The sequence below is a fragment of the Cetorhinus maximus genome, chromosome 22, assembly GCF_964194155.1.
Source record: "Cetorhinus maximus chromosome 22, sCetMax3.hap1.1, whole genome shotgun sequence".
NCBI classification, from domain to species: Eukaryota; Metazoa; Chordata; class Chondrichthyes; order Lamniformes; family Cetorhinidae; genus Cetorhinus; species Cetorhinus maximus.
In genome coordinates, this window is record NC_135900.1 from 60,888,286 (window position 1) to 60,901,777 (window position 13,492).

Genomic DNA, 13,492 nt, shown 5'->3' on the forward strand with positions numbered 1-13,492 from the left:
TAGTACTATCCCATGTCAGAACATTTTGCGGCCCCTGTACTGGTAGGTTACTTTGATTGGATTTTCCAAGTTTCTGCATCTAAAAACCTGACAAAGCGAGATCACCTGCTTCTTTCCCAGTCTGGAATTTAATTTTTGTGTAAAGGGCATAAAGTTTCCATCCGGAGCTTTTACCAACTGTCTGAAATCAAAGACTGTCAGCAGTGAACACTCCGAGTTCCGCCTTAATACAAAGCTGTGACAGGTACAGGTAAATGTGTGGTCCTTTCACATGCAGGTATGCTGCTGTCACTGCTACACCCCAAGATATCCTGTGGTGCTAGAAACACAGATGGCACAATTCTTGTAAGGGAATCTGTGGAATGATATGATGGCTGGTAGTTCTGCCGCTACAGCCATTGAAAGATCGCCACATTAGAAGAACTGATGAAGTAACTGCAATTAATTTCCTCTTATCCCAAGGTGAAGATGCTCAACTCCTCCTGGGATAGCATCAATTAAGATCTCTCAGTCTTTCTATTAAGAGACGACCTGGAAAAGTCTTCATGGTCAATTTGTCCAAATGAACAGCACAGTCCAGATGGCAGGTCTGACACTCATCTAACAGCTCATTTTGTAAATACAGCTTGGCGGTGTACGTGATATTTTCAGAGTCAAGTGTCATTCAGGGGCTGGTCCAGGACATAGCCATCATCAGAAGTTGGTGACAAGCAAAGATCAACTCTTGTATCAAAGGTATATAGGGCCACGGAGGTGTCTTAATTACACTATGCGACATGAAGGAGCCCAACGTGGAAATGTGAATGGCAATCTTCTTTTTAAGATCCTATTCTAGGTAGTGAACCTATTTATGGCAGTGTTACCATTACCATGTGTTTTCAGAAATAAGATCAACAGTGTCACATGATTATGACAAGTGAAATAAAATTAAAGTTGAATTAAATTACATGGGGGAAATTGCATGAGGTGGTCAGATCCAGTATTTTAAATGTCTTAAGTCACTAGCTCTATAAGACTACAACTCAACCAGGTTTTATGACTGCCAGGTGGTTAAAGTTAATTTACTTCAATTATTTAAAACACACATTATTTTGCTATGTTAAAGGCGCTGTACAATTGCAAATTGTTGTTGTGTTTTCAAATTATGATCAGATCTGTAATATAAAGCAAGTGTTCAAATCTTGTTGAGTAATTACAACACATCAGAAAGCAACATAAATAATAGGATGCAATTCAATAATGATTCTATTAGCATTATAATTTATAACTCTCTATATTAGTACCTGTGCAGCATAATCACGTAAGAAAGTCAATATTTATTCAGAATTTTGTTTCAACTGACACAAACTTAACTGCTCTTCAATGACACTATAAATCAAAAAAAACACAAAGAAAATTCCAAACATTTTAAGGGCTATACACGGGCAAGTGAAGAAGTAATCTGACGAGACTTCTTAATCTATAAATTAAATGAGAATTGACAACCATCCTAGAAGCAAAAAAGGCACTTCACAAAGAAGTGACAAAAAAGCTTAACTATATCATCCAAGGGTATTTATCAAAATGCCTATGGGCTCTTGCACACCCTCAGCATGAAGCAACCTACCTGCAGGAGGAGATCAGAATCTCTCACCTGCACCGTGCCTCCAAAGAGTATTATTCTGCTTTCTCTGTTTGGAGCGCAAGAGAAACAAAAAGTATCAAGGAGACATTGCATTCCCAGTATTCTGTGAAGCAGTAATAGTCTGTTTTTAAAATTAACAAGGGGAGAAGCAAAAGAAAACTCAACAGATACATTGGTCCTCACACCAAGGCAGGCTGTTAAAAGAAAAATAGAAAGCACAGAGTAATAAAAACATAACTGGGGGAGGAAAGGTCGAGTGGAGGAAATAAGATAAACAGAAAAGGAAAATGAGAGATAAAATAAGAGGATCAGCCAGAAAAGCATCAGCAGGAATGTGTAAATACAATATGTAACAAAAACTGTCTATGCAAGTGTGGACATAATTTATAATAGAAACATAAAAATAAGGACAAAATGAATGGCATTAAAATGGAGGCTGAATTAATTTTGTGTGCCCTGGTCTATTAATCCCTACCCTTTAACCCCAATTTAGCTGAAGACTAGATTTGGCCTTGACTCTCCATGTGCAACACCAGATTAGATCAACTAGTTTATTTATAAAAATGTTGCATCTTGCTTATCCATTACACTTTGTATAAAACAAATAAGTTAAAAGCTGGTCATTTTCTTTCTGTTTCTTTCTGAGCTTGAGACAAATAGTCCTCTTCCCAAAGAGAGAAGCCAAGCAGCTGTCAAGCTACCAAAATTCCTAACAGAAACATACATTAGCCTTTAACTAACCTAAAAATGCATAAGAAACGAATGAACCTTGTATTCAAAAAATTTGTAAAACGTGAACTCTAAGAAGCATCACTTAAAGGGTCCTTTCTAGGGTGACTCTGGATGAAAGGTTGAAAACTCAACTCAAGGCACAAGAAAACAGGATGAAAAGCAGCTTTCAAAGTGGTTGCAAGAGTTCTGTATGGATCTGACATTTTGGATGTAAAATTTCTTAATCACTCAGCAGCAAAAGTACTCAGTATCATGGCATCCAGAGTTTACATAACTTATATACACACAATCTAATACATTACTGTAATCTATTGATCTCTCACTTGATTATACAAGGCCAATCTGGAACACCAAAATCTCTTGGACAAGTGTGCTGAACATGGTTTAAAGAAGAAACTTGCACACAGTTGTACCAGAGAAATATGTCAATTTACCATATAAGTACAATTAAATTGTAGAATTACCAAGAGTACCAATGTGTGTTTTTGCCAGGCATAGTAACTTAGACTACCTGCACTGTATCAACTACATATAAGAACATAAGAACTAGGAGCAGGAGTAGGCAATTCAGCCCCTCGAGCCTGCCCCACCATTCATTATGATCATGGCTGATCTCATTTCGGCCTCAACTCCAATTTCCCGTCCTCTCCCATAACCTTTCAATTAAAAATCTGTCTATCTCCTCCTTAAATTTATTCAGCATCCACTGCACTCTGAAGTAGTGAATTCCACAGATTCACGGCCCTTTGAGAAAAGTAATTCCTCCTCATCTCTGATTTAAATCTACCACCCCTTATCCTAAAACTATGGCCTCTCGTTCTAGAATGCCCCAGAAGGGGGACTATTTATATGAAAATATAAATAGATAAATGGTGGTATGTACTTAGTAGACGATAGCGATTAAGAGAATTCGTGCTGGAACTACAGAAACCTTTCACAGTACTAATGCTTCACCTCATTCATCAAATTGATGAACTGTCCAAGATTACTTTCAATGGTTAATTCTTCTGGCAAAATGTTATATATATTAGAATCTTAAAAATAAACATCAAATACAATGCTGAGTTTCCAAATTGGAGAAGTAAGCTTGCTACAGATAAAGAGAAGAGAACTTCCAGAAAAGCTTTTCCTTAAATCATGTTCAAAATCAAGACATGTAGCAAGACCCTTCCCAGATCTGGAACCAGTTTTAAGTCTGAGGATTTGGACATTTTTTTTTTTAAAAGAGTGCCGGGATTTACTGAACACAGCAATGGAAACCAAACTATTGAAGGAGGTTTGAGATAAGTGAAGATAGCAAGAGGAACAATATGAACAAATGAGAACAAAAGATGGAACCACCAAGATTAAGAAATGAAAGCTCTCGATTGGATATGGGAGAAAATAGGAAACCTGTCATTGAATGACTGGAAGAAATAAAACTTTTATTGTCCCTTTGAAAGGCATGGAGATCAAGATGCAGTGATTTAAGAATTACATTGCAATCTGAATGAAGTTGAGCAACATGGAACAAAATCATTAGCAAGAGTTCATAGGGTCGAATAATGAGCGGAAGCGATCGCTGCAGTGGAGAAGAAATAGACAAGGAAAGAAACTGAGCTCTAGGTCACCAATGAACTAATGTCAAAAAAAAAATCAAAAATTATCTGTAACCATAAGCAAAGGATTTTCTAGAAAACTGGAAAGCCATGAAGACAGCATTGGTGGAGGACTGTAACTTATTTAGTGTTATGACACAGCTGATGGTAAATGCTGAGTTGTTCAAATCCCATAGGAAACCTGAAAAAACTGTCACAACTAATTTTCAGTTTGTATAAATTTTGAGATGTGTGCCTTGGATTCAGTAGTAACAAGACCACCAAGTCTTACAGGTTTTTATAAAACTAAATTAAACATTTATTAATTAGAGAAATGATTTTAAATACATACACAGATCTACAAATTACTACTGTGATAACTTCTAAATCCCCTAATCAATCTAACTCCCAGTTACACTTTCGTTAAGGCAACAGTAAAACACATAGTTTTTAAAAGACCCAGGCAAAGAAACATAATACCCTGAACAAGTCGAATTCAAAGTGAGTTCTCTTGACTTCAATCCCTTGAAGGCAGCAGCTTGAGGCATAGATGCTGAAGGCTTTTTCACACTTGTAAGATCTTAAAATGCCTACCCTTACACACAGCCTTTGCTCCTTTATACATACTTTGAATGCAAATACCTATTGTTACACTATTCCTTTGGACTTTATCTCACTGATAATAATCATTTTGGAAAAATAAACACACTGTTTCTAAACTTCACCTGGCTAGGTGACACATTTCACTCCCTCTTTTGAAAACAATCTAGTCTGGTTTATTTAAAAATGCAAATGTTCCCTTGACACCTATGTTTCTAAACTTCCCCATGTTTATCTAATTAAGATTTCAAACCTAACCTCTCTTCTTAGATCAAAGCATCCAGACTAATTCAATTAAGTCACACACACATAGACACAATCACACATCCCACTATTACTCTATTTTACAATAAATTCCAATAACATCATGAGAATTACTATATCTTCTTGACATTAGCCATTCATGGAGTTGGACATATCCAATAAATAAGTGAATCATCAAGGTTTTTTTTATTAGTTAAAGGCCAGCATTTATTGTCCATCCCTAATTTCGCTTGAGAAGGTGGCTGTGAGCTATGTTCTTGAACCGCAGCAGTACATGTCGTATAGGTACACCCACAATGCTGTTAGGTAGGGCATTCCAGGATTTTGACCCAGTGATGAAGGAACAGTAATATATTTCCAAGTCATGAAGGTGTGTGACTTGAAGGGGAACTTTCAGGTGGTGGCATTCCCATACACCTGCTTCCTTTGTTCCTGTGGGTAGTACAGATTGAGGGTTTGGAAGGTGCTGCTGAAGGGGCCTTGGGGAGTTGCTGCAGTGCATCTTGTGGATGGTAAATAGGATGCATCGGTGGTGGATGGGGTACTAGTGGAAGAGGCAGCTTTGTTCAGGATGGTGTTGAGCATCTTTAGTGTTGTTGCAGCTGCATTCGTCCAGGAATCACACTGCTGACTTGCCTTGTAGATGGTGGAGAAGCTTTCAGGAGTCAGGAGATAAGTTACTCATTGCTGAATTCCCAGCCTTTGAGCTGCTCTTGTAGCCACAGTATTTATATGGCTAGTCCTGTTAAGTTTCTGGTCAAAGGTAATCCCCTTCTCTTTCATCAGAGCCTGTCATTGCCTGGTATGTGTGTGTCACGAATGTTGATTGCTGCTTCTCAGCCCAAACCTGAACGTTGTCCAAGTCTTGCTGCATGCATGCAGGGACTGTTTCACTATCTGAGGAGTTGAAAATCAAGCTGAACATCTCCACTTCTGACCTTATAATACAGGGAAGGTCATTGATGAAGCAGCTGAAGATGCTTGGTCCTAGGACACTGCCCTCATGAACTCCTGCAGGAATGTCCTCTGGCTGAAATGATTTGTCTCCAACAACTATGACCATCCTCCTTTGTACTAGGTATGATTCCAACTACTGGAAAGTTTTGCCCCGATTCCCAGTGACTTCAATTTTGCTAGGGCTCCTTGATGCTTCATCAATGCCACACTTAATCAAATGCTGCCTTGATGTCGAGGGCAGTCACTCATCCTTCACCTGTGGTATTCATCTCTTTAGTCCAGGTTTGGAGCAAGGATGTATTGATGTCTGGAACTCAACTGGACATCAGTGAGCAGGTGATTGGTGAGTTAGCATTGTTTAATAGTACTGAAGATACCTTCCATTACATTGCTGAATGACAGTAGACTGAAGGGTCGGCGATTACCTGGATTAGATTTGTCCTGTTTGTAGTGGATAGGACATACCTGGCCAATTTTCCACTTTGCCAGGTACATTCCAGTGTTGTACAGGAATAGATCAGCTAGAGGCCTGGCTCATTCTGGAGCAGAAGTCTTCAGCACTATAGCCAAGATGTTGTCGGGGACCATAGCCTTTGCAGTACCCAGTGCGTTCAGCTGTTTCTTGATATGATGTGGACTGAACTGAATTGCAAAAAGGCTGGCATCTGTGATGTTGGGAATCTCAGAGGGAGGCAGAGATATGTCACTTTCTTGGCACTTCTGGCTGCAGACAGTGGCGTGCATGTCAGCCCTGTCTTCTGCACTCATATGCAAAGATGCTTTGAACAGAGTTGGAGACGTGTAGTATAGCCAAGATGATTGCCTGTGGAACAATCAGAATTTATAGCCAGCCTTTCAAGGTAGTGGATCATATAAGAATTGATAGCAGCTGCCATAAATTTAGAATCTACTTCTCACAAAGATCAACTTTTATTTTTATTTAAGGAGATAAATACAGACTTCTCCAGACTCATCAGGACCATCCATCATCGATTTGTGCAGGCTTAATAAAGACTCACCTTTTTCTTTTTCAAACACCCCAAAAGACCAGGCAACAGGTCATGTGCGCAGCAGCACTTCTAGGAACTTAATATCACAGTTCATCACAGATGAAGTTCTGATAAGAATAGGTTGAGATCTCAAAATAAAAAAAAAGTGCAGAGACTGGTTTAGTTAAACTTGAAAAAAATAGGTGCACACCATCCGTGGTTAACTAGAAAGGTTAAAGATAGTATCAAACTTAAAGAAAAAGTATATAATTATGCAAAGGTAGGTGGAAGACCAGAAGATTGGACAGAATATATGGAACAGCAAAGGATGACTAAAAGATCAATAAGGAGGGAAAAATTAGAGTACGAGAGAAAGCTAGCCAGAAATATAAAAACAGATAGTAAGAGTTTCTATAAATATTTTAAAAATAAATGAGTTAACAAAGTGAGCATTGGTCCTATAGAAAGTGAATCTGGAGAATTGATAATGGACAACAAGGAAACGGCAGGTGAATTGAACGGGTATTTTGCATTAGTCTTCACTATAGAGGATACAAGTAACATCCCAGAGGCAGCTGTAAATCAGAAAACGGAAGGCAGGGAGGAACTGAGGAAAATTACAATCACCAGGAAGGTGGTACTGAGTAAATTGTTGGAGCTGCGGGCTGACAAGTGCCCAAGTCCTGATGGACTTCATCTTAGGGTCCTAAAAGAAGTGGCTAGTGAGATAGTTGATGCATTGGTTTTAATTTTCCCAAACTCCCTAGATTCGGGGAAGGTCCCATTAGATTGGAAGACAACAAATGTAACTCCATTATTCAAAAAGTGAAGGAGACAGAAAGTGGGAAACTACAGGCCAGTTCACTTAACATTTGTCATAAGGAAAATATTAGAAGTTATTATTAAAGAAGCTATAGCAGAGCACTTGAATAAGTTCAAGGTAATCAGGCAGAGTCAACATGGTTTTGTGAAAGGGAAATCATGTTTAACCAATGTATTAGAGTTCTTTGAGGAAGTAACATGTGCTGTAGATATAGGGGATATACTGTACTTAGATTTACAGAAGACATTTGATAAAGTGCCACGTCATAGGTTACTGCAGAAAATAAAAGCACATGGTATAGAAGGTAACATATTGACACGGATAGAAGATTGGCTGGCTAACAGGAAGCAGAGAGTAGACAGAAATGGGTCTTTTTCAAGTTGGTAAGATGTGATGAGTGGTGCGCCACAGGGATCAGTGCTGGGACCTCAACTATTTACAATTTATATAAATGACTTGGGTGAAGGAATGATGGCCAAATTTGCTGATGACACTAAGATAGGTAGGAAAGTAAGTTGTGTAGATGACATAAGGAGGCTACAAAAAGACATAGATAGGTTGAGTGAGTGCTAAATCTATGTCCCCTAGTTCTTGTACCATCAACTAAAGGGAAGAGTTTTTTTCTTGTCTACCTTATCTAAGTCTGTCATAATCTTGTACACCTCTATCAATTCTCCCCTGAATCCCCTTTGCTCGAAGGAGAGCCCCAATCTTTCCAGTCTAACTTTGTAACTAAATCCCCCGACCCTGGAACCATTCTGGTAAATCTCCTTTGCACCCTATCAAGGGCCTCCACATCTTTCCTGAAGTGTGGTGACCAGGACTGGGCGCAATACTCTCATTGGGCTGCATAAGGGTTCAGCATAATTTCTCTGCTTCTGTACTCAATACCTCTATTTCTGAAGCCCAAGATCCCATATGCTCTGCTAATCACTTGCTCAACATGTCCAGCCACCTCCAAAGGTCAATGCACAGGCACCCCTACGTCCCCCAGTTCCTGCACACACTTTAGAATTGTGCCACAAAGTCCATAATATCTCTCCCCATCCTTTCTGCCAAAATGTATTACTTCACACTCCCTCTATTAAATTCCATCTGCCACTTGTCTGCCTATTCTGCTAGCCTATGTCCCATTGCAGGTTATTTGTATCATACTTGCTGTCTGCCACTTCTCCAAGTTTGGTATCATAGGTAAATTTTGAAATTTTACTTTGTACTCTAAGATCCAAGTCTTTTTATGTAAAAAAAAATGCAGTGGTCGTAGCACTGACCCTTGGGGAACAACAATGCCTACCACCCCCCAGTCCGAAAACAAACATCTACTATGACTCATTACTTTCCGTCCTTAAACCAATCTTTTAATGTAATTGGACACTGACCATCCTGTTCCAAGGGCTTCTATTTTGTTATCCAGCCTTTTATGTGGTATCTTGTCAAATGCTTTCCTAAAAACCATATAGTAATATCAATACTTAATATTAATATTAGTATTTTTAACCTATCCACTCTACAGCTAACAGTCTGTCATTAACTTGTGGAGCTTTGGCTTTTCAAAACTTCATGGCATCAACACACACCATATAAAACGACATTTAAAAACATTCCTACTAAAACGTCTTATGAAATGATTTCAGTTTTCTTTCAAAAGATGGTTAAAATATGAATTCAAGAGACGTTTAAATACAAATTTTTTCTTATTCTAAAAGTCTGAAATGACAATAAATAATTAACACTAATTCAGCTCTGGTACCTAGAAGCAAAAATTCCTTCCTGTGTGTATCCCAGTCATGAGAAATCTCGAGAAGCTAACAGCTATTTTCCTCCCCCTGAACTAACTGAAACATATGACAACTCAGGTTGAAACTTAGCAAACGAATCAAGTAAAATAATTATTGCAACTTCAGCTTTACTGTTGTCTCTACAATTACTGTTGTCAGCATTAAGAACGCTTCTTCAAAATCCAGTAACTATGTACTGGAATGCAACTATCAGTGTGCATTTTGTTGCTTACAACCCCAGAAATTCTTGTTGCTGACATTGACAAATAAAAAGTTATATGACATTTTTTTTTATCCAGTATTTTAACTGACTTAAAATGTGCATGTGTTAAAATAATGGACAAAGGAGCATCGTTCAAGCAAAGTAGGCATTCATCTGCTTGTGTCAATTTCTACACCACAGCAATTCAAGAAATGCTATATATATTAACAAAGAATGTTCATTTTGATCAATTCCAGCCAAGAGAATAAAACGTTGTGCAATTGCTTAATAGGCATGCCCGAGAAAGATTTTATCTGTTTGCCAAGTCATTATATAAACATGATTATAAAGAATGGGTGCAAAATTTCACTACAACAAAGAAGGAATATTGGTGCTGTGTGTTTTGTGATTTATAAAACATCAAAAGTGCATTTATTAAATATATAGGTAGGGTTGTGTCATTCGTTCAGTTTCAAATGTCAATTTTTGGAATGGACATCAAATTAAATATTAAGTAAGTCATCAGCTTACCAAACTGGTTTGTATGGTCCAAATATACACAGATAATCTGATTGTTCATATCCTGTTCTTTACAAGGCCCTTGACATTGTTCCAACATTTGTTTTTCAATTTAACAGTTGGGCAACTGACATTTATTGGATGAAAAACAAAAGAGGGTTTATTCATTGCACTATGTGCAAAGTGCTCAATATATACTTAAGCAGCAAGTGGCTGTATTTTTATCACCACACACCAAGATTTTCGCATCCAAAGGGTCCAAACAATCAGCTACAAATTTATAATATAAAATAAAGATCATTTGGTTTTGAACTAATGGGTGCATTTCATTTACAGTACCCCCATAGGAGGGAAGTAAAGGAAATGCGGTCCTGATTTGAAGTATTGGACATCATATGGGATCGATCCTGACTCTTTTAAGATTAGTCTTTTATCATCAACCAGTACACAAAAACAGAACTTTGGTTTTACCATCCGATCGCAAGGACTATTTCTCTCACATTCACACTGTACTGAGCATTGCTATAAAGTGGCCTCAATTCTCCTGGATGGGGCTGGAACCCATAATTGCCTGGCTGGGAAGCAGGTACATGAGTCAATTAACCCAACAATAATGGAAATTCCATAAGATTTCTGGGAAGGAAAACAGTTGGTAATATTGCCAAACCCAAAAACTGGATTGGATCAATTGTTCAATAATGAAATACACCAAAAAAATCCATCAGAACAAAACACAGTCTTCATTTCATCAAAGGAAACAAGTCACCTGTGCAAAAATCATGGTAAAATTTTCATGATAACCATTTATTCAACTCTGTTAAATTATAAAAATGTTAGACTAAATGTATTTAATTATTCAAACCGCTGCCTATATGTGTGGACACTGCTTATAGATCAAATCCCAGATAATAATTGATAAGAATTCTTATTTAAGTATGCTGCAGAGTTTTAGTCAAATAAACATTAGGCATTGTTCTAAATATATGATGCTTACTAAACCCATCAATAGAAAGTGTGCTCACACCTTCTAGTAACCCTAAATGACTATCATCTTTTGTTCAAAAAGGCTTATGCATTCAAATTTACCGTTCAGTCTCCTTTGCTTCTTTATTATTTGGCCTGACTAGGATCAAAGATCAGAACTTTTCACTCATCTCCTCCTCTTCATAGATGCAGTAAGAGTAAGAAAGATACTTCAGATCAAGTAGACCCAAATCTCAACTCAGCTCATCATAAACAGGGGGTCTTGTATATGTTTGTCAACATCCGAAAAGATGCACCTCTGCAAAGATCATTTGCATAGAACTATTCTGTAGCTTACCGCAATGCCCATTGAAAGCTTGTGGCTTGACTACCTGGTTGCAGTGACTGCATACAACTAGGTAAAATTCATCATGGGCTGGACAGTGGCCAAACAAGTGCATATCTGTAACAGAAAGAATTTGTGTCATTGTGCTGCAGAGTTGTACATTCCAATATTACTGAGCATGCACAGTGGAAGACACAATAAAATGGACTTTTGATCCAAAGTGGTTGCAGAACTCTTGGTGTTTTAATAGGTACATCAGTAATAATAGTTATAGTCAAACCATTTTGACAGAGAATAGCAGATAGTGCAGTGTGGTCAACAAGGAGGGGCGCAAAAACAATCAACGATGGACTTGCAGTGGCCAAAGCAGAAACTAAGCTGTGTAGACAGGTGGTAAAAATGTTTGATGGTGTGTTGACCCCACAAGACACTATCCTCCCATTTCTTGTATTTTATGAAGTCTTAATGTTCTTACCATGGTGATCAATCTTCCTATTTTGGAATTTTTATTTTCTATCACTCCCATCAATTTTATCTTCATTAACATCATAGGAGAGAATTTTAACCCCCAAAAAGAGGTGAGTTTGAGTTGGGTTGGGATTTGAAGTGTTGTTAAAGAGTTACAAGTCTAAATCCTGCCCCAGTGCAGTTTTAAATGGAGGTGAATGGGGTGCAGGTAACAAACCCGCTCCAAGAAAGTGGGTTGGTATTTTAAATATTATAATGAGAATCAGTGCCTCATTTTTATCCATCACTTAAAATTTATTGAGCCTTATGACTGCCTAACCAAACCACCACTGCTGATCGGACCCCTCTCTGACCCTTCCAATTTCCACTCCCACCATCACCATCTTGAGACATTCATTCACCCTTCTCCAGGCCTGTGACCCTACCCCTCCCAACGAGGCCTCCGACCTCCCACCCCATTGAGGGCTCAGGGTCTCCATCCCAACTTTCCACATGGCCTCTGATATTCCCCCTCCGAAACCTCTGATCTGTGCTCCCCAGGCCTGTTCTCCCACCTCACCCCCATGGGCTGATCTGCCTATACCTCCTCCCACCAAGGCTCCCAAACCAAACCCCTACCCACCATCCGACCTCCAACCATTGAGGCCTCCAATTACTCTTCCAACCTTCCTGTGTCCTCCGACCTCCCACCATGGAAGCTTCCAATATCCCACAGACCATCACACATTGGAGGACCAAATCCTTTGACTCCACCCCCTATTTGACCCCTGAACTCCCCACACTGGCGCATCTGACCTCCACACAGCTTCACCCCCAACAAAGCCTTTGGCTCCAGCCCTCCACTGAAGTATCCAATCTCAACATCCTACTGAGGCCTTCAATGACCCCTTTCCCTACCTCACCCGTGACCGCCTACCTTCACCTGAGGCCTTTGACCATCTTCCCCTTCACCCCAAGGCCTCCGAGTCCATTCATTTTATTCTACCCCAAGGCCTGTGATCTCTGTCAACCTTCCTTGATCCCTAGGTCTCTGACCTCCTACCCTTTTCCTACTCCAGGACTGGAACCCTGCCCACTGCCTGGGCTCAGAACCCACCATCCTCGTCCCAATCAGGACAAGGGGCTACCTCCTCCAGACTGCTCCAAATGGAAACCAAGCCCAATCAATGAGGCTGGCTTCCAGGCGGGGGGAGGGGGAGACCTGTCAGTCACATTGTGGAGCTATAACCCTGATTTCCAGCCACTCCCCACACACCCCCATTCCCCACACAACCTCACCCCACTCTCAGTGGGCCAAGTAACTTAAAATTTCCCCTTTAATATCTTGCTACTTTATAAAATGTGATTGGAAGTATCAAAAGGGTCCAGGTAAAAAAAAAATAGGGAATGATCTTAATACAAGGGAATGATCTCAATACGACAAAAGAAGCCAATTTTATTTTATAAGTTTTATCAGTAACAAATTCTGCACATTATAATTTGCCCCATCCCAGTAAAAGTTCCATTAAAGTCATCAGATGGCCCAAGGTAAGAAATTTTCATTAATTCAAGCTACCTTGTAATTATGACATTTCCCAGTAACATATGTGAAAGATGTAAATGGCAATTTTCTCAAACTTTTTTTTTAAACAAATGGAAGGTGAGATGGAC

At 39.1% G+C, this 13,492-nt stretch overlaps 1 protein-coding gene across 1 annotated transcript in view; it reads right to left on the reverse strand.

The window, feature by feature from the left end:
* Positions 1 to 4,239: 4,239 nt before the first annotated feature.
* Positions 4,240 to 13,492, reverse strand: part of LOC144696744 (ataxin-7-like protein 1) — a 61,429-nt gene continuing 52,176 nt past the window's right edge. Inside the window, exons 3-4 of the mRNA XM_078568422.1 lie at positions 11,387 to 11,491; positions 4,240 to 6,577 (exon numbers count right to left, since the gene is read on the reverse strand). Of these exons, the coding sequence (XP_078424548.1) occupies positions 6,519 to 6,577; positions 11,387 to 11,491 (164 nt within the window). The 3' untranslated portion in view covers positions 4,240 to 6,518. The remainder of the gene's footprint in view (positions 6,578 to 11,386; positions 11,492 to 13,492) is intronic.